This window comes from Platichthys flesus, chromosome 20, assembly GCF_949316205.1.
Source record: "Platichthys flesus chromosome 20, fPlaFle2.1, whole genome shotgun sequence".
Classification (NCBI taxonomy): Eukaryota; Metazoa; Chordata; class Actinopteri; order Pleuronectiformes; family Pleuronectidae; genus Platichthys; species Platichthys flesus.
The window spans coordinates 2371804-2397712 of record NC_084964.1 but is presented as its reverse complement, the minus strand read 5'-3'; the positions used below and the strand labels follow the sequence as shown (position 1 = coordinate 2397712).

The following is a 25909-nucleotide window of genomic DNA, read 5'->3' as shown; positions in this document are numbered from 1 at the left end:
AGAACATGGCAGTAACACATCCATAACCTGAACACTGAAAACAGTGTCTTGCTCCTCAAGCTAGTAGCTGCTTCCTGACAAGTTTCTCCAAAGGCTTAGTTTTCATACCCAACTTTTTCTTGAAAAGCACAATTCGAGGATTACAAAACATTTCATCCTCTATTGAGATCATTTGTATTTCAATACTGTCTTGAGACAATGCATGTAATGATTTGGGAATATACAAGGCCGAAATTTAATCTAGTGACTTTTTAATTTGAATGAAAACTTTTATTTGCAAGCTTTTCTCAAAACCAATGTATATGTCAACAATCTAGACAAAAAATGATCTGTATTGGCAGTCAATAAAATGACTTTTTAGGAGGTTATTTAATGCAAGTGTGTCAGGGCCCCTGAAAGGACAGGCCTGGGATATTAAAGTCATAGTATTATCATCAGAGAAAAAGACATGGAGCCAACTTTACATACTGTACAAACTTACTGCTTAGGGCTATTTATTAGAATAAGCCACAGCAACAAAAGCTGAATGCATCCATCAAAATGAAACTGGAGCCAGAGTCAATACAGTCACTCTGTGGTTTCATTGATTATAACCACTTGAGTCACATGGTAACAGGTCTTTGTGTCCGAGGGAAAATGATAACCACTTCCACTGGCTGTTTCACTGGTTGTCCACGAAGCCTTGGTGAATGACCTTCGACTTCTTCTGAATCCAAAAATCTGCTACATATAGTTGATGTTGCCTTTGGCTGGTGACTGGTGTTGAGGCAGTCTGAAGCTCTGTGCTGGTGTGTAGAGGAGACGGAGTGCCCTCCTCTCAGTGACTAGTTGCCCATCTAGAATCAGTGCTTAGGTAACAGTACATGACTGAATCCCTGTGGATCAGCAGCTTGGGTTTGACACCATGTATTTATGACCATTTCCTAATTTTCATCAAAACATCCAGCAGTGTCAAAAGAATGACTCAAGATAATAACATGATAACAATAAAAACTGGCTAATTAAATAGCTGCCTTTAAATCCTCAAAGCAGAGGTAAGGAGAGTTCGATGAGTTGTCTAATGTCAATTGTCCTCACCAGTGGATCAGGAATCCTACAAGGAATGCATCTTTACTGATGTAAAGACTTTCAGATCTGTTAAGTCTTTGAAGAACTCATCTGGGTTCTTTCTGCTTCTGCGTTGAAGCTTGGCTCAGTAAATTGTGAAAGTCAGGAGATAGGACCAGTTTTTGGTGAACATTTCCAAGCACCATCATGTCTCCGTTCTTTCCATCTGACAGATGAACAGATACCAGCTGCTGCAGAAGGAAGGTAAACAAAAAAGATTATTTTTATCTTAACACAGTTTAAGAGTTTTATGTTATCAAATTACAGTTCACATATTTGGGGGATTTTTTTTTTCCTTTTCTTTCTTTTCTTCCCTTTTTTTGACATTTTTATCATGTTTTTCATGCAAACACCATAATATGTAGTATTCACTTGATTAATTGACAATTAGTCATTAAAGCATCACACAGATCAGTTTAAGAACCTTTAAATTCATTCTATGACCCGTTCAAATGAAAATACAGATAAATACATAGCATTTACAGCAGTGTTTGTGAAAATCAGAACTTTGTAAATGGTAAATGGATTGCATTAATACCACACAAAGCGTTTTACACTTCAAGTGACATTCAACCATTCACATAAACACATACACTGCAATTAATGTTTGTCACACACTGCTCTAGTTTCATTTTGATCGAGGATTGCAGCTTTTGTTACAGTGGATGTGTGTGTGGGTTCAACACACTCAAAAAACAATTCAAATTTAAAGCAAGAGAATATCAGCAAAAACAATATAAACAACAAACAACAACAGCAAATCTTACCCCAAATGAAGAATTTTGTTTGAGAAATGTTTATTTAAATGCCGAAAAAACGCATGGTAGGTTTTTAATTTGTTTAATGTTTTATTGTGTTGTCTGTTTGGAGAAGTACCTGCAGGAAGGAGAACGCAGCTCCCTCAGAGACATCCATGACGATGTCACCCATCTTCAGCTCCACCTTTCCTGACTTCCTGATCTGCAGTTTACCCAGAAATCCCTCTGGCAGTTGTGACAGGACAGGACAGCCCTCCTTCCTCAAAGCCTGCTGTGATACACAAGCTATTAGTAAAATGCTGATACTGGCATTGAGTTAATGCAGGACAATTCAACACTGATAAAAACTTCAGGAATTGATAAATAAAGGCAGGAAATACTGTTACACGTATGGACTACACAATTATTTATGCATGTTGCCATTATAACTGCACACTTATAGATTCCCAACTCACTTGCGCTTGTGGATGTGTGGGCCTCTTGTCTACTACAGGCCTGCCTTCTTTCCTAGCCCCTTTCTCTGCTTCAGGTCCCACAGGGGGCGCCGCCTTCTGTTCAGATGCATGGCCCGGCATACAGTCAGGTAACTGCATAAAGAAGAACTCCTCTTTGCCAGACAGCCTGAGATCCTGCAGCAGCTCAACCAGAGAAGGCTGCTCTTGTTTGGGCAACTCTGTCCTGCTGTGGCTGACTCTACCCTCAGTTCCACAGACCGGATGTTTGTACAAAGGAGGCTTCTCTGGACCTGACAACAACAAAACAAAAGACTCATATGCAACAGAATGCTTACTGATTACAGAAAAACAGCTTGATTTTGTTATGTACTTTTATAGTCACATGATCCGTAGACCTCCGCCGTCCACAACCTACATATAAAGGCTCACTGAATGTTATATGTTTGTTTGTTAAATGTTGTATATTTCAGGCTCTGCCAGGGCAGTTTGTGAACTCAGTGGCAGTCAGTGACTCAGATGTATGAAAGTATGATTTCAATAGAGTCCCAGCAGAGTATGTCTTGAATAGAGACACTGACCTGAAGGTCCAGACTGAAATTTGCAGCTTGCTTACAGGCCTGTAATGTGACACTAGTGTTCAGACAGTGGCAGAAGGGGACGTGCAAAGTGGTTTTCTTACATGTTGTGTTGAAGCTGCTGGACTCATACAGAGGCAGCTGGATGGGTTTCAGATTGGCATCGTTCCGCAGATCCGGATCATTTATGAACTGTAGGAAGTGCAAAACATGGTATTAGTTAGGCGCTGATTAGTTATTACCAATGATTTTAACTGTTATCATGGATGACAATAATAAAATAATGCTGTGCAGCTAACACCTAGAGAAATTAACCTTTATTCCTGCGGAAACATATTAGTTGAGAATAATGCTGTCTGCAAGTCGAGAGAATAATTATGTAAAGCGTCTTTGAGTTCCCTGAAGAGCATTATACAAATATATTACTATTATTAAATTATCAAAAATTATTAATAAAATGGTATAATGACAGAATGAAAAGATGTGTCTGTTTTCTTCAGACGCTTTATAGAATTCTGGAGAAAAACTCTGTACAGGTAAAATTGCAATAGATTAACTTATCATCCAACAAAAGAGACAGATATGCCATTTCTAAAAATAAACTCATGACAACTCATGAACTCTGAGCTTACCTACAATTCAGAGTAACATGGTCGTGAACACCACAAGAGAACGATGTTTGTATGGACTGCTCTTGTGAATGCGGTAAACATAAGCTTATTTGAATGCAGCATTTATTCCTGGAGAACAAAAGCTGTCGACTTAAATTTAAGACAGAATTTAAGTAGACAGAAAAATAACCAACTAGCCACTTGACATCAACTCTCCAGGCCTAGTATTAAAAAAAAATGATGCAGTTGTGTAATCATCTATGCAAATGCTAAATACATCTGAACTGAAGCTGCCTCTAACAATTGAGTATTGTTTTAAGACCGATTTGAAGGTTGGTGAATCTCTTCTTTAAGACAGAGCAGTTAGAAGGAAGTACTCACATCATCTCTCTGCAGTTTGCTGAGTATCTCATCTTCTTCCTCCTCTGAAGGTTTTTTCTCTTTCTTCACCAGCTTACACACAGGAGAAGTGGTGGGGTCAAGCAGAGCTGTAGCACCACGCCAGCCTGAACAGAGGGGTGATGATGAGAGTGGAGAACTGCACCTATAATAAACTGGCTTTCAGACATGCACTGAACTCTGGGTAATCTGCGGACACTCTCCAGAGGGGCTATGTGAGAACGCAAATGTCTGAGCGAGAGGTTCTGGGGTCGGATTTATAACCGTTGCGTACGCACAGAACGTTGCCCGAAACTTGCGTACGCCATTGCTCACGCCAAAGTTGGGATTTATAAAAACGAACTTGACGGGAAAATTTGCGTATTTCTAAGCAAACTCTGACCCATGTGTACGGACGTTTTGGAGACAGGAAAGTGGCAAGTAAGATGAGAGGTGGTGAACTGAAGCCAGATTATTGATCCACTTCATCATTTACATTAAAACCAACAGCCTAGTTTTGCTCGCACGACATATCTGTTCCACACGAGCCTTTTTATTAAAAAATATATAAAACAACTTAAAACAAATTACACTTTATTAGTGACATCACTGCTGTCCCATAAAGTCGCTCTTCACCTCTTCCTCAACAACACACCTCGACGTCAGTGTCAGAAAATTTCACTTCCTCTTCACATCGCTTGATGCCGTGCCTCCGTCAGGACTCACGGTGGAAACCCATTGGTCAGGAGCATCATTTAATTGCGTTCAGGTGTGTGTGTGCACGATTTTATAAATTGGAATTAGCTTTTGAGTACGCCATTTCCGGCTTCTGTGCGTACGCACACTTTTAGTAAGAATCCTACACACTCTTTTATAAATCCGACCCCTGGACTTTTTCCAGAGCTTCTCTGGCCAGCCCCCCAGTAAAAACTCCAGAGAATGTCAGAAATTTGAAAAACAGATAAAGAATACATATATCCCAGGATGAAAAAGAGGAACCATGCAAGAAGAAGATGCAGAGAAAAAGGAAAAGAATCACCTGTTTTGCATACAGTGTCAGCAAAACCCTGATCAAAGATGGAGTGAGACTGGATGGTCTGAGGCTTCTCTCTCCTCTTCCCCCTGTTTTCCCTCACTCCTTTCCTTTCATTCCGCTCTTTCCGCTCCTTTTTCGGAAGTACATTTATCTTCTCCTTTAACCTGGGCCAAATACGAAACAATGGTTAAAAGCATTAAACAAGAAATAGACCAAATATACAGTGCTTTTTTTTTCATTATGAGATAGGAGACTCGAATTATTACTCACTCGTCTTTGTTTTTCCGGACAGCATGTACATTTGGCTCAAAGGTCTTCTTTGGAAAGAAGTGGATAGAGAGAATATAAAACATTGTCAATGTCTATTTCTTTATTGGAATTCAAGAAAATCTGCAATACATGGTGAACATATTTATACTATTAATGCCTTCTATCATATTCTATAATACATGACAATAAATCGTGTTTATAAAGTCCAGTATTACACAGCGGGGACTTTGATGCCACAGCTCAATGCAAATAAAAAGTTGTTCTGAGTGTTCAGCTTTAATAATCTTTCTTGGGTTCATTAAGATATGTTTATTCATACCAAACACATGCACAGACATGCACAACACACCCATGCAATGGCAGGCAAATTCAACCTCTGCATTTAACCCATCTGTGTGCAGGACACACAGAGCAGTGAGCGACCATGTACGGCGCTCGGGGAGCAGATGTTGGGGGAGTAAGGTGCCTTGCTCAGGGGCACTAGACAGGGTAGGGAGACACTTGGATTTTTGGACAGATCAATCCAGGTTCGTCTTTTGTTGTCTCTCTGTGGAGTTGAACCTGAGACGAACCAGAGACAGGGCATGAGAGCTCACTGAATGGCTTAATGAGTATGAAAATGAAGTGAATCAGATGCTGTGATTTTCACAGTCACCAAATTGGAACCCAGTTGAACACCTGTGGAAGATGTTGGACTGATGTGTTTGACGGAGTTCTCCATCACCAGCATAAAAACTCACACGAGTGACTATGTTTTTTGAAGATTGGTGTTCATCCTCCAATAGAGTCCAGACACTCTAGCAACACTCAGAGTTAATGCTCTGATGGCACTTGATGCCCTGACACATAAGACTCCAATCAGACTAATTCTGATTGAATTGTTATTGGAAGATTGATCCTCTGATGTATGTGTGGTTTGAATGATTACTGTTTGCTCTGGTATTTATTGCCTCTTGGCTGAGCATTAAATGGTCCAATAGTTGAGAGTATGTGGTGATAAGAGCCATGTGAAGGTATTTAAAAGGGTGACAGAATGTGCCTGACAAAAGATTTAATGAACAAATCTTTATTTGGGGTTGCTTAAATATTTATCCATGGGCAAGGGAACCTGCTATCACTGTCATTATAAGATACATTCTGCCATCTGCTGGTTTTCTACAGGAACAAGACTGACCTATGGAGAACCAAATCACATTCTCCTCAGGGGCGTTACCTGTGAACGCGAATGTCAGGGAGAGAGCCTCCGGACTTTCTGTGGAAAATAATTTTCTTGTAAAAAGGCTGCAGATTGTCCACGGGTGTGCACCTGATCCCGTTTAGCAGATTGCACAGACACAAGCTGGATTGTTTTTTTGCTCTCCTGTACTTATTTAGCGATGTGTTTCTGTGTGTGTGTTTAGCAGCCACATTCACTGAGCGTTACAACACCCACAGACGGTACAGGAAACACTTTGCTGGGAACTTAAACGAAGGGGGAGGTGTGGCTGAGGCATTGTTTTGGTTGGAGATGCTAGTGTTACGGCCAAAACCTTGTGGCTATGAATATCATAACTTCTAACATATTTTATTTTATAATCGCACCCCTTTGGTGTGTCATTGGGAGTTTGTATGTTCTCCCTATGTCTGCATACATTTTCTCCATGTGTTCCAAAGACAGGCACATTGGGGTTAGGTTAACTACAAATCTACTGTCGGTGTGAAGGTGAATGCTGATGAAGGTTGATCTGGCCCTGGACTCACTGGGGGGGATGGATGTATGAATGAATTTGTATGTATGTATGTATGTATGTATGTATGTATGTATGTATATATGAATGGATAGATGGGTAGAGGAAAGTATGTATGGATGTATGGATGTATGGAGGGATGCAGTAACCTCCATTACCTTAGGTTTTTTGAAGGCTCCTCCCAGTGTCAAGTCCCTGGTTCTGAGGGACGGCAGTCTTCCAGGTGGACTCATAGCTGTGACCGGAAGTCCTCTGCCTGCGGTGAGACTCAGGCCGCCCCTGCTGCTGCTGAGGCCGGAGGAGCCGGGAGAACTTGTTGCATCCCTTGAGACAGACATGTTGTAGTATCACGTCGTGGTTATCTATTGATGTTTTACTTTGTTCACACCTGATGGTTTGGCGCCACCCCCTCAACTAAAATACACAGAAGCTAACAAATGAAGATAGAGTCCGTGAAACACTCTTATTTTGAAAGCAGTGTTGTTAAGGATCCAGTTACTCTAAGCGGAGTCGGGTAATATTATTTCAGAGTGAGGCTCACACGGAGCAGAGGTCCACACGCACGGAGCAGAGGTCCACACGCACGGGACGCTTTATCACCCTCCATCTTGTTCGCACCCGCGACATCATCCGCGCTGCGTCACAACACAAAGCAGCTCACTGGGGAAGACGAGACGTGTGTGTTCAGAACAGCGTCACCGAGTGATACACACAGCCCTTTCCACCGTCTAAGTCCTGGAGGCTGTGCGCAGATAATACCTCACGTCTCTAACATCTTGGTCACAAACCAGCAGAGTTCCCGGGCGGTGGCTGCAGAGAACACACGGTGCTGTGTAGAAAAGTCTAATACATTCAGCCGATGAGCTAATCCCTGTTTCGATCTGTTTCCTGGTCCGTTTACACGGATCTGGGTTCCTTCCGCACAGAGTCTGAGGATGTATCGTCCATGACAGCGCTGCTCATTGTTGTTGTGGTTGAACGGTGCTTCGCATGCGGAGCCACTAGAGGGCGATGTTTTTCTTGGTGTGTGAGATTAAGTTCGTTGTTTTTTAATTTACTCTTGAAGTGCCCTTTCTAAACCTTCCGGTTTGTAATGGGCTGTTTGCTCGGCCTGTTGATAATTTTAAGAGTTATTATTGTCATTAGTGAGTCCTCCTCAAACACAATATACTGTCACGTTTTTATTGTCTATCGTGCTGACCGAAGGTAGAACACTACCTGGAGTTCATCCTACCTGGTTTATCTGCAATGAAGATTTTATAGTCGTTGTTTTTCATAAAATTAAAATGAATTTGCTTTATTACTGCCCATGTGTCTGGCCATAATACAAGTTTGAATGATTTACTTTACTAGTCTTGTTTTTTTGTATGAAATGATTTAAAGCATGGCAGTAACAAAGCGAACACTGGGCTTTACTCTGTAGACAAATAGCTAAAGAGGAAGTGATTCTTTGATTGCTATTGCCATGATGGCCAGCCGCACCTTCGAAACCAATGAATGTCTGTCAGTCCAATCTGATAAAATGAAAATAAGAAAATTCTAGAAAAATTTAAATTACCTGCCAGTGGTTTGATCCATTTACTTAACACTGCTTTAGATTATCTGGTGAAGCAGAAGAAGACATGTTCATCTCGGTCCATCGAGTGAAGACACAGTCCGATGTAGGAATTCTTTCTAATGTGAATTTTCCAGACTGTAAACTATTTGTATGAATGTTAGGGAAGGATATTTATACTGTAACTAACCCTACATGTGTTATTGTTTATATATATATATGTTTTTCTTGGTGTGTATATATATATATATTTACCCAGTGATATATATCAATATCAATATATATATATATATATAATAACATCATATAACATTTTCAAAATAAAATACAAAATATGTTATTTTATTTTGAAAATGTTATATGATTTTACTTTGAAACGGTTCCGGTGGAGTCGTGCACTTGCTGTGATGACGAGGACTTGTAGAAAAAGGTTTATGTTTAGCGACCCTCCGAAGAAGGACAATTTCTTACGGTGTTTCTAAGTTGTTCAAAGTTGTATTAAGGTGTACGGTGTTACAAGGACGGTTTGAATAAACAGCACATCAGTCAAAAAAGACCATCTTTAATTAATTCTTGCAAAGGTGACATCTCTCTCTCTCTCTCTCTCTCTCAGTATTGGTACAATTCTCAAACCGTGTAAACATTGAAACATTGAGGTGCGGCGAAGGTTCATCATTCGCCAAAGGAGACGATGTTCATAACTCCACTACATTGTCCTATCACCACCAAACTTCTGTCTCATGATCAGAGTCCAAGCCTGAACAGTTCTATGTATCAATATTTCCTCAGTCATTATTTATTTTTTTCAGGCAAAACGCATGCAACGTTTCAAAATGCATGTGCTCGGGCCCGCCCAGTGCTACTTTGCAGTCCTAGCAATTTTAGAAATTGTATTTTATAGCTGGTTCTATTCTGTAATTCGAAAGGACAATATGCATTTGAATTTAAGTATGTGTATATATATGTATATTATTTTTTTGTTTCTATGATACTGGGGTTTCATTTACGATCTTGTTTGGGCCCGAGCACCGAAGGGTGTGAGGCCCTATTGAAATTTAAAGGATTATTCCTTTTAGGGCCCCAGCACCGAATGGTGAGAGGCCCTATTGAACTTGTAAGGATTATTCTAAGCGTGGTGAATTGGCTTTTTGAGGGCTTCACATGCTCAAAATCTTTGAAAATTTGAAGTATTTTGAAATAATCGATGCAAAAAGGCTCAACAGCCCAACCTGAAACACATAACCAATTTTCACCAAAATCGGGGCAAAGGTGTATCGTGACCAATCATAGAAAAAACCTCAAGGAGCATCATGAAAAACGCAACAGGAATTTTGGCCATATTCCGCATTTTCACTTTGACATACTTTATCGAAGGGCTTTCATTAGATCAACTTAAATTTTAGTTGAGTGTCATCACAACAAGATGGAGATCTAAACTTGCTCGGATTTCAACGTTTCGTCATACCATGTGACCGTGGCGTGGCATCAAAGTTTAATTAAACTCCATCTAGACATGTAAGACAATAGTCGCGACCTGATGACATCTACACAAAAATCGTGACTGAAAATCACAGCGCCCCCTGGTGGCAACAGGAATTATTTTGTTTAGATTGTATCGCATGTTTATTTTATTTATTATGTATTTATGTTTTTCTTTTTCTTTTATAAGATCCTTTTGCTGCTGTACAGCTAAATTACCTGGAGTGCAACTACTAAAGGATTACCTTATCATGGCTTAACTGAAACTATTCTTTCTTTAATTATACCCTTCTGCTTCATTGTTGTTATTATTATTATTATTATAAGTTGTAGTAGTAGTTGTAGTTATAGGAGAATCAATCAATCAATCAATCAAATTTTATTTGTATAGCCCATATTCACAAATTACAATTCATCTCATAGGGCTTTAACAGGGTGTGACATCCTCTGCCCTTAACCCTCAGCAAGAGTAAGGAAAAACTACAAAAAACCCTTTTAACAGGGTAAAAATATGTAGAAACCTCAGAGAGAGCCACATGTGAGGGATCCCTCTCCCAGGACGGACAGAAGTGCAATAGATGCCACGTGCAGGAGAACATCATCAATAATCAAAGTCTCTAGCAGCATTGATGAAGCACAGTCCATGCTCAGCAACCATCTAGACCACGATCCACCATCCAGACCAGACGCCACTTCAGTCCTCAGTCACCGTCCACCGCCGCCCACCAGGAGGACCCATCACAAGCCACCACTGCGGTCCTGGTCCACCGCCCGTGCCCAATGCCAACGCGACACAGGGTCCGCCACCAGCACCACGATCAGCCCACATGACTCAGAATCCGCCACACTGGATCCAACACCGCGACCCCCGGTGCGCGATCCACAAACCGTAATCCATGGTGCGGCCACAGAGGCCCTGGATCTGCGGGTGATAAAGCAAAGGGATTCCGGGGAAGGGGGATAGGGATGGAGAAGAGGAAGGAGAAGCTGGAAAGAGAAGCTCCGTGTGTCATGTGTCATAAAATAGAACAAGTAACGTTCTGGCGCACTAATTAGCTCTAACTATAAGCTTTATCAAAAAGGAAGGTTTTGAGCCTACTTTTAAACGAACAGATGGTGACTGCCTCCCGAACTGAAAGTGGTAGATTATTCCACAGCCGAGGGGCTTGATGGCTAAAAGCTCTGGCTCCTACTCTACTTTTAGAGAATTTAGGGACGACAAGTAGGCTTGAATTCTGGGAGCGGAGTGCTCTAGTGGGTTTATAAGGTATTAACAGCTCTTTAAGGTATAAAGGCGCTATATTATTAAGGGCCTTGAAGGTGAGGAGGAGAATTTTAAATTCTATTCTAGATTTAACTGGAAGCCAGTGTAGCGATGCTAATATTGGAGAAATGTGCTCTCTTCTCTTTGTTCTCGTCAGGACACGTGCTGCAGCATTTTGGACAAGCTGTAGAGTCTTTAACGACTTCCTGCTGGAGCCTGATAATAATGAATTACAATAGTCCAGTCTCGATGTAACAAAGGCGTGGACTAGTTTTTCTGCATCTTTTTGTGAAAGGACATGTCTAATTTTTGAAATATTACGCAAGTGGAAAAAAGCGGTCCTAGAAATTTGTTTTAAGTGACTATTAAAGGATAAATCAGGATCGAAGATCACTCCCAAGTTCCTGACTGTTTCATTGGAAGCAAGGGCAATGTCGTCTAGCGCAGCTATATCATTAGATAATGCATCTATAAGGTGTTTGGGGCCAAGTATTATAACCTCTGTTTTGTCTGAGTTTAATAAGAGAAAATTGCGGGTCATCCAGGTTTTTATGTCCTTGAGACATGTTCGAAGTTTAGTTAATTGATTACTTTGTTCAGGTTTTATTGACAAATATAACTGGGTGTCATCCGCATAGCAGTGGAAATTTACCGAGTGTGTCCTGATAATGTTTCCTAGTGGAAGCATATATAATGAGAATAAAATTGGGCCGAGCACAGAGCCCTGTGGAACACCATGATTAACTTTGGTGCGCACAGATGACTCATCATTAATTTGCACAAATTGGGAGCGATCAGAAAAATACGATTTAAACCAGTTAAGGGCGGTTCCATTAATGTTAATTAACTGTTTTAGTCTTTGTAATAAAATTTGATGGTCAATTGTGTCGAATGCTGCACTGAGATCTAACAGAACGAGGACAGACACAAGTCCCTGATCTGAGGCTATTAAAAGGTCATTAGTGACTTTTGCCAAGGCTGTCTCTGTACTGTGATTGGCTCTAAACCCCGATTGAAAGTCTTCATATATATTATTTTCCTGGAGAAACTCACACAGCTGATTGGCTACCACTTTTTCTAAGATTTTAGAAATGAAGGAGAGGTTAGATATTGGTCTGTAATTGGCTAAAACCTCTGGGTCTAGGGTGGGTTTTTTGAGTAGGGGTTTGATGACAGCTATTTTAAAAGACTGTGGTACATAACCTGATGATAATGACAGATTGATAATGTTAAGTAACGAACTATCAATTAGGGGCAGAATGTATTTAAGTAAGTTGGTAGGAATGGGATCTAAGATACAGGTTGTTGGTTTAGAACCTGAGATTAATTTGGTAAACTGATCACGGGTGATCAGAGAGAAGCTGTCTAAGTAATGGGTAGGATTCTCAGCCGTTTCTGAGATCTCTGTTGTTGGGAGGGTATTAGTGCCAATTGAGGGCAGGAGATGGTTGATTTTATTTCTAATAGTTTGAATTTTATCATTAAAAAAGGTCATAAAGATATTGCTATTTAGGGATGGAGGAATACTGGGTTCGGTGGAGGTGTGACTCTCTGTCAGCCTGGCTACAGTGCAGAAGAGAAACCTGGGGTTATTTTTATTCTCTTCTATTAGTTTTGAATAGTAGGCGGCTCTTACTTTGTGGAGAGCCTTTTTATATTCTTTAACACTATTCTTCCAGTCTATGAGGTTTTCAACATTGTTGCTGGAGCGCCACTTCCTTTCTAGTTTTCTTGATAATTGTTTTAACTCATTTGTCTGGGAATTATACCACGGAGCTAATTTACTATGTTTGACATTTTTCTTTTTTAGAGGCGCTATTGAGTCTAATGTTAATCGTAATGAGTCTGCAGAGCTATCGACGAGGTGGTCGATCTCAATGGAGCTCAGGGTTTTAAAGAATTTGTTGTTTATATCTACTGCTAATACGGGTTTAAATGTAACCGGGATTATTTCCTTAAATTTAGCTACAGCACTATCAGGTAGACATCTAGAAAATGAATTTTTTATTAGTGGCATATATTCAGTTATTGAAAAATCAAAGGTTATTAAATTATGGTCTGATAGAACTGGATTGCGCGGAAGTACTGTTAAATTTTCAATTGCGACACCGTACGATAATACAAGGTCAAGTGTGTGGTTACCACAATGAGTAGGTTTGTGCACACACTGACTGAAACCAATAGAGTCTAGTATTGAAATAAATGCTACGCTAAGGCAATCTTTATTATTATCAACATGAATATTAAAGTCACCAACAATAATAATTTTATCGGTCTTTAGGACTAAGTTTGATAAAAACTCAGGGAATTCCTTTAAAAATTCAGTATAAGCCCTGGGAGCACGGTAAACTACGGCAAATATGATTGGCTGTTGGTGGTTCCTGGATTGGCGTGGAAGACTAAGAACCAGACATTCAAATGACTTGTAGCTGAGTTTAGGTTTAGGATTAATTGATAGACTGGAGTTAAAAATAGCAGCAACTCCACCTCCTCGCCCAATTTCTCTAGGAACCTGTGAATTGATATGACTGGGGGGAGTAGATTCATTTAGACTGACATAATCATCAGGATGCAGCCACGTCTCAGTGAGGGACAATAAATCTATGTTGTAATCAGAGACTATTTCATTAACTAAAAGAGCCTTTTTTTCCAGTGATCTAATGTTTAAAAGACCACATTTAAAAGTCTGGGTTTCCTGTATTGTTTCAGAGGTTGTTTTAATTTGTATTAAATTTTTGTGTGGAGTTCTCGCTCTATTATTGTTTAATTTCAATAATTTAATCGGACGGTGAACAGACACAATCTCTATGGGGTTTTGTGACTGATCCAGAGGGAGCGCAGAGAAGTGTTTAGCACTGCAGCTCTGCTTCCTGGTCCCAACTATGGGTTGTCATGTTATAGACTTAGTAATATTCCTAGATAAGAGAGCTGCTCCATCCCAAGTGGGATGAACGCCGTCTCTCCTAACAAGACCAGGTTTTCTCAAAAAAGTTAGCCAATTATCTATAAAGCCCACGCCGTGGGCTTTATAGAAGATCTCTGCTGATATTTCTACAGATCTCTGCTGTAGAAGATCTCTGCTGCTCTGATATTTAAGAGCATTTTTAAGCTATAAAACATTTTATAAGCAGAGTAAGGTTCTGAGTAAAAGACACTTAAACTTTTACTTCTAGCAGATAAAAAACAGGTTCTGATAATGTACTTAGGGATCCCCCATCAGGTTTAACTGATCAGATACTCAGCCTGTGTGTAACTGTGTGTACAGCAGTGTGTGTCTCTGTTGCAGAAAGAGAAAGAAAGATTATAATAGATATGACCAAAGTTACTGCAGCAAACACCATTAACACTAAAAAACACTTTATTAATCCGACGTAAACACCTCCATGCTTTACAACATGGACCCTCAGTCAGTAAGTAAAGCCATTTGTCTTCCATTCTATATATAAAGCTTAATGCACTGAATATTAAACTGAATTCTTTGTAGCTGCACCAACCCAGAATCAGCTGAGCTACACCGAACAATAGAAAATTATCAGCTGCTTTAAATTCTCTGGGTTGGTGCTCAGAATTTTTATTGAAATATCAATCAATGCACTCATCACCCAAGCATTAAACACATTGTTACACAAACCAGGGATGTTTGCTCTTCATCTACAGGACTTTAACGCCTCAAGATCACTTTCAAAATTCATTATGCTTTATTCCTTTTCCACATGTAATAAGATGTAGAGATGATGAACACAAGTGCAAGACATCCAATCGCTGCTGAAAAGCCAGTCATCACCTCCTTTTGACTGTTCCTCTCTGGAACTGAAAACATACAGAAAACATGCATCAAAAATAAAGCAGCAAAGAAACCAATATATACAAAAACAGACAGGGAATCTCAAAAGAATGGTTGATGGTTAAATTTTTTGAAAACACCAGTAACCTTTTACAAAGTGATAAAAAAATGTAATTAGCAGCGGTTACGTTCAGAGTCCATGTGATGTCTACGCCGTAGTCAGCTAATAACTATCAGTTAGCAAAGGTTATCTTATCTTCTTTCTAATTCACAGTGGATGCAAAATCCATCTTAAGTTTATCGAACATTGCAGGAAGATATAAACTTTATGACAGAGGTAAGACTGATGTAAGATTCAAAGGTTGGAAACAACATTGTGCACATCCCTAATAATCGGAGCTATGATAACAATAAGACAGAGTCCTTTAAAATAGAATAGTCCACTAGTGCAAGTGCATTCAGGTTCACGGAAGCATAACTGATAACTAGAACAAGCACAAAAGATGAGGACATCAAAACTTGTTTGATGTATCAACTGTAAACATTGAAACATAATAATAATATATTGCATTACAACAAAGTCCTTATAGGCAAATTTCCTTTCAGCATACCTGCACTTTCCTTTGTCATGTTCCATAAAAACATGCCAATAATGGTAAATGGTCTATAGTCTGATCAACACTGGTAACACCTCTATCATCACAAATGTCATTACTGCTCCCTTCATCTCTGTCAGAAATTGTTGTGTCGTATAGATACTGTTGTATAGGAAAAACACTGGCTATAGAAGCACTGTATGGATGCGTTTGTGAATGGGTGGATGTCACTTGTGAGGTAAAGTGCTTTGGTTTATAAGACTAGAAAACAACTATTTAAATAGACACCATTTATGTAAGGCTAAATTAAGGGTATTTTTGTTTGTTATATATTGTTCAAGGCGTTCAAATAAGGCCCCAAAGCTGAGCCATCTCTACATCAGAGCAAACTCTGTAAAAATATTATCAATTATTTGTATGGGTGCTCACTTACAAACTTTGTCTCCTGTGTCTTTCTTGGGAAAGAGCATGTGTTTGGTATTGTCCAAGTGTCCATCGTTGACCTCTGGGTCGATTCCCAGTAGATTGCACATCAGTGGGTACACATCAACCATGTCAAAGGGATGTACCAACAGGTTTTTCTGTAAGTCAGGCCCCACTGCCCTGAAGAAGGATTTCATATCCATGGCTTCATTATCAAAGCCATGGTCTCCTTTGTTGTTGTGCAAAGGTAATAACTGTGGATTCAGAAAATTAGACATTTTGGTCATATGGTATGTGTCACACTGTATGATTATTTAATTTATATATGTAATATGTAAAAAGACCTATAGATATAGAAAGATGATAAACAAAGACCATATCAGGCTGAGAGCTACATCTGCCGGGCACACAATACTGTTTACACTTTTACACCCAAATTAAAGAAATATGAACATTTATTAAACCATTGGTAACTAGGGGTCTCTATTAAAGATTGGAAATTTATTCAACAATATTGATGTTTAAATATCGTTAAATAACAAATGGTAAATTAATTATACATTTGTTAAAAGTACTATATTGTCTACCATGGTAAACAAAGATGCAGAATAGTACAGACACCTGCATGGCACTCAGTAGAGCGTAAATAAAGGAATTTGATGAAAGAGGTGTATATTGCTGTCCTCAACAAATAGTTTTAATACTACCAGATGAAGATAGTTATGGGTACATAAAAATCGTACATACAGACTTTCTTAAACCTCACATACACCCTACTAATCATGGGATAAATACGCTCACAGTGTGTATTCTCTCACCCCATTAACAACGTATCCAGGGTCAGCAATAAGGATGATGGGCAGGAGAAGAGGATGATTACTGTAGTGCAGCCTAGCTGGTACATCCTCTTTCTTATACACATGAAGGTTAGGGTGGCTTCCTTTCAGAGCTTGGTATACCTTCTCCAGCTTCCCCTCTTTAGGGAGCAGCATCCCAACAGGACCATAATCCAACAGTTGGAACTGGATATCTCTGAAGCTGAAGCCAGGGATCTTTGAGAGGATAATCTTCTCAACTATTCCACCCTTTAGGATTGTATTCATACCATGGTCAGAGGTGATGATAATGTTGAGCCGGTCAGTAAGGCCATGGTCTTGGATCTTGCCGCGAATGTAACCTATAGTACGATCTACTTGCCGGACCATCTCCCGCACTTCTGGTGAATCTGGTCCATATGAGTGCCCAGCCAAATCTGGTTCTCCGAAGTACAAAGAGACAAAGTCCAGGTCTTGTTGATGGAACCACTCTCCAATCACCTTGTCAACATTCAGCCTCCAGTTGGTCTCATTCGAGTAATCATAGAAAGGAGGTTCTACCTCCCTCATGCTCACAGTCTCTCCTTTGTAGGTGGCTGCTGTGCCAGGGAAATGCAGTGAGCCTGCTTTTAGTCCCTGAAAATAAAAAAAAAGAGAAGTCTTTTTTTCTTTAAAGGAAATTACTGGTGTAGTTCCACATCTTACATTGCATTTGAATGTAGCTCAATAAGGCGATTATTTGAGGTAGGTAAATGAAAAACAAATAGAGGGATCTAATCAACCTGTCTCTGTGCTGTTATCCAGATGGGTAGACTGCCATTGTCCCAGTAGGAATCAACAAACTGAGCCTCGTAGTACTGCTTCTTCTGCTGAGTGGCAGTGTCGAACCAAATGTTGTGGATAACTCCATGATTCTCAATGTGACGTCCTGAGCAAATAAACCCCAAAATATCAATCAATCAATCAATCAAATTTTATTTGTATAGCCCATATTCACAAATTACAATTCATCTCATAGGGCTTTAACAGGTTGTGACATCTTCTGTCCTTAACCATCAGCAAGAGTTAGGAAAAACTACTAAAAACCCTTTTAACAGGTAAAAATACGTAGAAACCTCAGAGAGAGCCACATGTGAGGGATCCCTCTCCCAGGACGGACAGAAGGAAAACATCATCAAGATTAAAGGCTTCAAGATTAACGATTACAGTCTCTAGCAGCATTTGATGAGGGTAAGCATCCCGAAGGACAACCCAAACATGACATGCCAAGCAGTCGTGCTGCAAAATGATACAAAATGATGTACATGTTTAAATTAGACATCTTAGTTTACCATTGAATAAATTATTCATTACCTACTTAATTAATTTGTAAATAACGTGCATGACCAGTGCACCCTCAGAGCCAGAATTGACAAAAGCCAGTCTGTATACAGAATGTTCAGATGGCATCAGTTACCAAACCCTAATACCTAAACAAATACTTTCTGCCATGCTTTAACCCCACAGTTGAGCCACATATGAATAGATTACACAGATGTTAAACTGTTGATTTTACCTGTCAGCATTGTGAAGTGTGAAGGTGAGGTTATTGTGATGAAGGCTGGAGTAACATAGGCTGCCTTCACCCCGTCTTGTGCCATCTTGTCCAGGTTAGGGGTTTCAGTGATGCGGTCATAGTCGTAGCGGAAGCCATCGAAGGAGATTAGCAGCAGCTTGTTTCTGGTGGACCCAGTGAAAACTGCCCGCTGATCAGAAACATAGTCCCTTGGTGGGGCAGCAACACACGGAGAGCTGGCAGTTAAGCCAAGGACAAGAAGGCAGACCAACAACATGATTGAGGATTAAGAGCTTGTTGAAACTGGAAATCTGTTGAATCAACAATTGATTCCTGTTGTCTCTCTTTTGTCTAAATCTCTATCCTTTAGACCTGGCAACAATGTCCCTCGATATTTGTCAAATTGAAATGTTCCTCTGTTCCAACTGCCTGTGGTGAATGGTTTGATATTTTTCCAAGCAAAATGTGAGACCTTAATAATCTAACCAACTCTTATCTACCCATAAAGATAAGAAAGACGTTATTGGTTGATAGGGAAAATGAGAGAGAGAGAGATAGAGAGAAAGACAGATAGAGAGAGAGAGAGAGTTAAAGATAGTGTGTGTAAAAATAGCTTGAAAATGCATTATATATAAAATACAGTTGTTAACAGTTGTTAACAGCTATCTACCTACTAATTCCATAAACGTCGGTCTGTATTTGAAATGCATATCTCCTAAACCAATCTAATCAGCCTAACACTGTATTGTAAATTGCCCAACAAAGTGCACTGATAATTCACTGCAAACCTCTCCTCCAGCTCTTTAGAACCATGACTAATATTTCCTGGTGGATGGACAATATTTAACTATCATTCAAGTCAAATCTCTTTCACAAATCGCCAACAGTCATTTTTTTCAAGTTTCATGTAATGTAAATAGCTGATCAGGAAGACTTCTAAACTGGCTAGTGTTTCAATAGGAACAGTGCCATCTGCATTTAGATCTGTGGAAGCGACGCCATTAAACAAGTAAGTTGTGGTAGACAGCACATGTTTGATGACTGTGATGGTGCATGCGCACACATACACACACACACAGTATCTAAATCACTTATATTTCAGTATTTCTATAATTTGGTTTTATCATTTTTCCCTTAGTCTCATTGTCTTGTTATTGGGCCTCTCCAACCCAGGATAAAATTACCCACTATAAAGTCCAAATCAACCACATATTTGTGTTATAATACAGAGTTCCATTTTCTCTGATGCAATTTGCATAGGAACAGCAGTGGAATTAGGTTGCTAGGAAGACGACAAGGGGGCACCAAGTTTCTTGTTGACAAATTGAGAAGACACAACAATAGTTTATATATTGGGAATTTTTCAGGTAGAGTCCACAAGCTATACTCTCTCTCTCTCTCTATATATAGATATAACCCTTTTTACAAGGATGGCTTCGATTTCTGAACAGCTCATCAGCTGGTCTCCCTGATGCATCCAGTATTGAGAATACATATAAGAAACTGTATTGCTTCACCCTGCAAGATTCCCTAGACACAAAAGGCTGACTACAAGTTGGATTGTTTTCACTGTGATTTTCACAAAACTGTAATGCCAGACTGTCAATACTTTCAACAGACCAGTAGGTGGCGACTCCACTCCATGAACTTAGGTTCAGGACACCGGATTTCATTCCAACCCCCAACCAGGGAGTCCTGGAGGTTTCTCAATTTGTACAGCTCTATAAAGACAGAAGGATGAAAGTTTAATATAATGTGTGTTCTGAACTAAAGATACAGACAGTGTCTCAGTCCAAATATCTTGGCATCACTGTTGACTTGAATCTGTCTTCACTTCTAATGTAAAAACAGTGGTAAGAAGGTCAAAGTCAGTGTGGCAAATACATAAGGAACTGCACGTCCACTGATGCAGCCAAAATGTTCATTAATCTAATTATCCTCCCACACATCACATACTGTGACACATCAGTGAAACTTCACTGAAGTCAATTCAATCCAAACAAACAAACAAACAATAATAACTCTAGACAAGAAACAACAAGCATATCATCACTGCAATATTTCAAAAGACACAATTTAGTAAGCTGGAAAAACATGATCACATTCAGTAGATTGTGTGTTTATAACATTAAATACAAGACAAAATATTAGAGCAACAACTAGAGGTGATGTCTTACACAAAGAAGACAAAGTACTTTTGGCCAATCTTGTGACGTTCTGTCATTTTAGTTTGTTTATCTCAGTCTTTTTGTGTTTTGTGTTTTATTTTGTAATCTCGTTTTCCTTTGGTGTTTTCCAGCTTCTCGGTTGTGTCACTTCCTGTCTTGGTGATTGTCTTTCCCAGTCCTCATGTGTTGCACCTCTGGCTTATAACTCCGGCCTTCCCTGTGTCTCTATATAAGCCTCTGTGTTCCCATTTGCCCTTTGTCGGTTCATACTCGTTGTTGCCACTCGTTGCACTTGTTGTCTCATAAGGTATGTCGTTTCTTGCCGTCCTCCCCTGCTTTCCTGAGCTTTTGTGTTCCCCGTGCGCCTTGACGCTCAGCTTCTGCTCCTCTGTTTCACCAGAGTAGGCACCTGTATTTTCGTCCTCGTGTTTTTGCCTCACCAGTGTTTTCACCTGTTAGTGTTTTGGTTTTTGTTTAGTTAAAGACTCTTAAAGTCGTTGGACTCACCAGCTGCTGATAGTTGTGACTTTACCCTATGGCTTAAATGTGCATGTGTTTATATCGTTAAGTTCATAACTATAAGTTACACCTATTCAAACATGCTCCTTTTATTTTTAGAATGCAAAACATTGTATTTTTACCTGTGTCTATAAACATGGGGTTTAGTTTATTGAGTGGGCAGGAGGCGTAAGAGAAGGTGTGTATGTGCATAGCTGATTATGGTGTGTATGTGTTTTCAGCACTATTGCCTTAGTCTGTACTGGTGACAGTGATGTATGGGTAATATAAAAAGTTGTTCTTTTCCACAGAGCGGTCGGCAGTGACACCAGCCAACCGCAGCCCATTCCCCAAGTGCATTGACAAAACTCATCTACATTCACTCCAACACACACAAACTCTCTATCTCTCTCTTTCTCTCCCTCTTGAGTAAAATTGGCTCCGGATCTGACACCACTCAACAATTATTATTATTATTAAGGGAGATCGATAATACCTGGCCAGCAAATGTTCAATGTGTTTCATGGACTCATGCTCAGGAGGCTTCCTCGAATCAATGGCTATTCTATGGACAGGACAGAGGCAGAGAGAGCGCCTGGTCTTTACTAATTACTTCACCCAGGTCAGGATACTCTGCTTGTGTGGTTCTGGGTCTGGAGGAGATCTAACAATAGTGCCCTCAATTGGGGGTAGAGGAGACTGTGATACTTGACCCAACACATTAGTCTACCACTTGGAGCTGGATGTGTAAAATATGTGTGTACACTTGGCATGTAACACACAGAGGGTCTGCTTTTTAAACCATTTCCTCAGCATGAATGCGTCCTCTCTTACTACCTGGTAAATCCACCCTTATATTAAAAATCTGCAGCTGGCTGATTAAGGGAATGGAATATAGCAGTCTTAATTATTGTATTACATGCTATGCCTCAAACACACCAATGATTGATTAAGAGACTTGTGGGTGTATCCCTGGCTCCTCCAGTTTGCATATGCAAGTGTCCTCGGGCAAGATGGATGTTCTGTCAGTGTTCAAATGGTGTGTGAATAAGTGCAGTGCACCATTTAAGTACTACAGAGTCCAAACTACGGCCCGCGGGCCATCTGCGGCCCGCCATCCATTTTAAATTGGCCTGCCTCAATAAAATTTTTTTTTTTTTTTTTTTTTTAAACTAACAATTTAGTAGCAATTAAATGGCACTTACTTATAGCACTTTGTCGTTTTGCTAAATTTTGAAATTTTTTTATTTTCTTGATTCTTGTTGTTCTGGGTTTGTACCCTTCAAATCAAATTTGATTTGACCTTTGATTGCACTGATGTAAATTGCTTTGGATAAAAGCGTCAGCTAAATGAATTGTAATGTAATGCACTATGACCATCTGTATTGTACTTCTCAGTTTTGACAACTCACCCCTGACCTGCCAGCTGTCCCTCAGAATGCCGCCACGCTCCCCGCCCTAAGCGACGCAATTGAGGCGCACTGTCAACAGTCCGCTCCAGGGCAGGGAGGCGTGGTGGCGTGAGTTGCCCAGACCTTCACATTTTTTTCTGGATGTGGCCCTCAGGATAAAAAGTTTGGACACCCCTGCCCTGGATGAACTCCTGAAGAAAACCTTGGACAAATCCCTCACCAGTAAAAATGGTAATCTGGACCTGTTTTTTTGCTTCCTTCCACGGCTTCAGTCTGGAGTCCAACCAGAGAGTATTAGGAGGCCTGCTGGGTCAGACAGGGAACAGTCCAAAGATCATCCAGAGATCAATCAACAACCTGAAGAAGATGGAGACTGATGACATTCCTTCTGTCAGAAGCATCAACATCTTCCATTGTCTGACTTACAGTTAGGTCCATAAATATTTGGACATTGACACAATTTGCATTATTTTGGCTCTGTACACCACCACAATGGATTGGAAATGAAACGTTAAGTGCAACTTTCAGCTTTAATTTGAGGGTGTTTACATCCAAATCAGGTGAACGGTGTAGGAATTACAACATATTTTATATGTGGCTCTCCCTTTTTTAAGGGACCAAAAGTAATTGGACAAACTAACATAATCATAAATGTAATTGTCACTTTTAATATATAAACCCTCTATAAAGAGTAAAATATGTATTTATGTTTGCCTTTATTCTTTTCCACCTTTGTCCCTCAGTTTATCTCCATGTGTGTATAACCACATTCTATGTTAGTTTATGAGCTGAAAGTTTCTGATTTAGTTAAACACAATCAAATCACTTTGAGTTTGAAACCTGAGTTTTGTCTGACACAAAAAGATCATAACTCTGGACATAAAAATGGGAAGTTTTAATTTCTGCATCAGTTGCAGAGCAGTGGTGGCTTTTCTGCTTTTGACCAAATGATTGCACTGTAGTATAACAGAACACCCCAGTCAAAGCCTTTATATTCAGTCTATGAGTTAAACACATTTCCTCTGACAAACCAGATGTAACAAGAAGAAAAACATCAGAAAGAAAAGTTCGGTTTCTACTTATGTCTGCTTTAATGCACAATAAACATCCTTCCAACGATTTCACTGGAATTACAACTCTGGTTTCCGTTCCTCTTGCAAACAAAGACGAGAAAACATGTCCTTGGTGCAGGCAAAAGAACAAAATCACCAGTTTGACATGATGTAAACAACCAGAAGTATGAAGAAGAGTCGATAAAGAGCAGAGCATCTTTAAGTTTCTGAGGAAACTGTTTAATAAATGTTTCACCATATTTAATAGAAAACTGACCCGAGGATATTTTATACAAACATACAAGAAGATACTTGTATGTTCTCGACCACCAACTCAGAAGAACCAGAAGGGGGAGACTGTAGCACCCCTCTGGCAACAACAGCATGTGGGCTCAGGTAACCTATCCTGCTCTGCCAGCCTGTCCTGTTACGGTGGACCCCTCGCTTTGGTTGGTATTAACCAACATCTCATTGTGACTTTCAATAGCCAACTTTTCCACTGGTTTGCAGAAGAGTAAAGCCAGCTATCCTTCGAGCAAATGCCGCTGTGTGACCTGTGCTGCTGTAAATTGACCTGATGCTATCGCTAATCCGTAATAACCTCTTGGGTCCACAAAAAAAGGATGGAACAGATGGAAATGTTTTTATTGGCATGATTTTATTCTAATTTCAACTCATATGTATGTATATATTTAGGCAATAATGTGTTCAATTCGCCATTTAAAATATTTTGAAAGTGTATTTGTTTTTGGACGGCATCTTGCGCCGTCCTCTCATCTAATGTTTTCTATCACGGCTGACACTCCATTGTATTCTATGGTTTTCTATTTCTTCAATTATTTATTTTGTATGACTGTCTGTAATCTTTGTAAATACATATCTCTCATCTCATCTCATTTTCATCCGCTTATCCGGGGTCGGGTCGCGGGGGGAGCAGCTCAAGCAGGGGGCCCCAGACTTCCCTTTCCCGGGCCACATTGACCAACTCTGACGGGGGGATCCCGAGGCGTTCCCAGGCCAGTGTTGAGATATAATCTCTCCACCTAGTCCTGGGTCTTCCCCGAGGTCTCCTCCCCACTGGACGTGCCTGAAACACCTCCCAAGGAAGGCGCCCAGTGGGCATCCTTACCAGATGCCCGAACCACCTCAGCTGACTCCTTTCTAAGTGAAGGAGCAGCGGCTCTAATCCGAGTTCCTCACGGATGGCTGAGCTTCTCACCCTATCCCTAAGGGAGACGCCAGCCACCCTTCTGAGAAAACTCATCTCGGCCGCTTGTACCCGTGATCTCGTCCTTTCGGTCATCACCCAGCCCTCATGACCATAGGTGAGGATAGGAACGAAGATCGACCGGTAGATCGAGAGCTTTGCCTTGCGGCTCAGCTCTCTTTTCGTTACAACGGTGCGGTAAAGCGAACGCAATACCGCCCCCGCTGCTCCGATTCTCCGGCCAATCTCACGCTCCATAGTACCCTCACTCGCGAACAAGACCCCAAGGTACTTGAACTCCTTCACTTGGGCTAAGGACTCATTTCCTACCCGGAGTAAGCAATCCATCGGTTTCCTGCTAAGAGTCATGGCCTCAGATTTAGAGGTGCTGATCCTCATCCCAGCCGCTTCACACTCGGCCACCAGCCGATCCAGTGAGTGCTGAAGGTCACAGGCCGATGATCCAATGAGGACCACGTCATCTGCAAAAAGCAGTGACGAGATCCTCAGACCACCGAACTGCAACCCCTCCCCACCACGACTACGCCTCGATATCCTGTCCATGTATATCACAAACAGGATTGGTGACAAGGCGCAGCCCTGGCGGAGACCAGCATCCACTGAGAACGAAACTGACTGGCTGCCGAGGACGCGAACACAGCTCTCGCTTTGGGAGTACAGGGATTGGATGGCCCTGAGGATAGACCCCCTTACCCCATACTCCCGCAGCACCTCCCACAGTTTCTCCCGGGGGACCCGGTCATACGCCTTCTCCAGATCCACAAAACACATGTAGACCGGATGGGCATACTCCCAGGCCCCCTCCAGGATCCTTGCGAGAGTGAAGAGCTGGTCTGTAGTTCCACGTCCGGGGCGAAAACCGCATTGTTCCTCTTCAATCTGAGGTTCGACGATCGGCCGAACCCTCCTTTCCAGCACCTTGGAGTAGACCTTACCAGGGAGGCTGAGAAGTGTGATGCCCCGGTAATTGGCACACACTCTCTGGTCCCCCTTTTTGAACAGGGGAACCACCACCCCAGTTTGCCACTCCTTTGGCACTGTACCCGACTCCCACGCGATGTTGAATAGGCGTGTCAACCATGACAGCCCCTCAACACCCAGAGCCTTTAGCATTTCTGGCCGGATCTCATCAATCCCTGGGGCCTTGCCACTGCGGAGATGTT

At 40.8% G+C, this 25909-nt stretch overlaps 2 protein-coding genes across 5 annotated transcripts; both read right to left on the bottom strand.

Moving 5' to 3' along the window:
- Window positions 1-459: 459 nt before the first annotated feature.
- On the bottom strand, window positions 460-7915 carry zgc:171971 (uncharacterized protein LOC569690 homolog). Of its 4 annotated transcripts, none has more exons than XM_062414076.1 (8): window positions 7076-7915; window positions 5191-5237; window positions 4924-5084; window positions 3888-4012; window positions 3000-3087; window positions 2321-2610; window positions 1984-2136; window positions 460-1295 (listed from the first exon to the last, which is right to left on the bottom strand). In XM_062414076.1, the coding sequence occupies exons 1-8, from the start codon at window positions 7253-7255 to the stop codon at window positions 1155-1157; spliced, it is 1185 nt and encodes a 394-aa protein (XP_062270060.1). In that variant the 5' UTR covers window positions 7256-7915; the 3' UTR covers window positions 460-1154. The 4 variants fall into 4 exon arrangements, with proteins under 4 accessions (XP_062270060.1, XP_062270059.1, XP_062270058.1 ...); XM_062414075.1 differs by having other exon boundaries at window positions 460-1298; window positions 1984-2133; window positions 7076-7914; XM_062414074.1 differs by having other exon boundaries at window positions 460-1298; window positions 5191-5234; window positions 7076-7913.
- A 1103-nt stretch (window positions 7916-9018) lies between these two features.
- Window positions 9019-18826, bottom strand: LOC133931911 (ectonucleotide pyrophosphatase/phosphodiesterase family member 7-like). The gene is made up of 5 exons (XM_062378875.1): window positions 18389-18826; window positions 17616-17761; window positions 16837-17469; window positions 16029-16272; window positions 9019-15025 (listed from the first exon to the last, which is right to left on the bottom strand). Exons 1-5 carry the CDS (start codon window positions 18663-18665, stop codon window positions 14907-14909), a joined length of 1419 nt encoding a protein of 472 aa, XP_062234859.1. The 5' UTR covers window positions 18666-18826; the 3' UTR covers window positions 9019-14906.
- Window positions 18827-25909: the final 7083 nt, after the last annotated feature.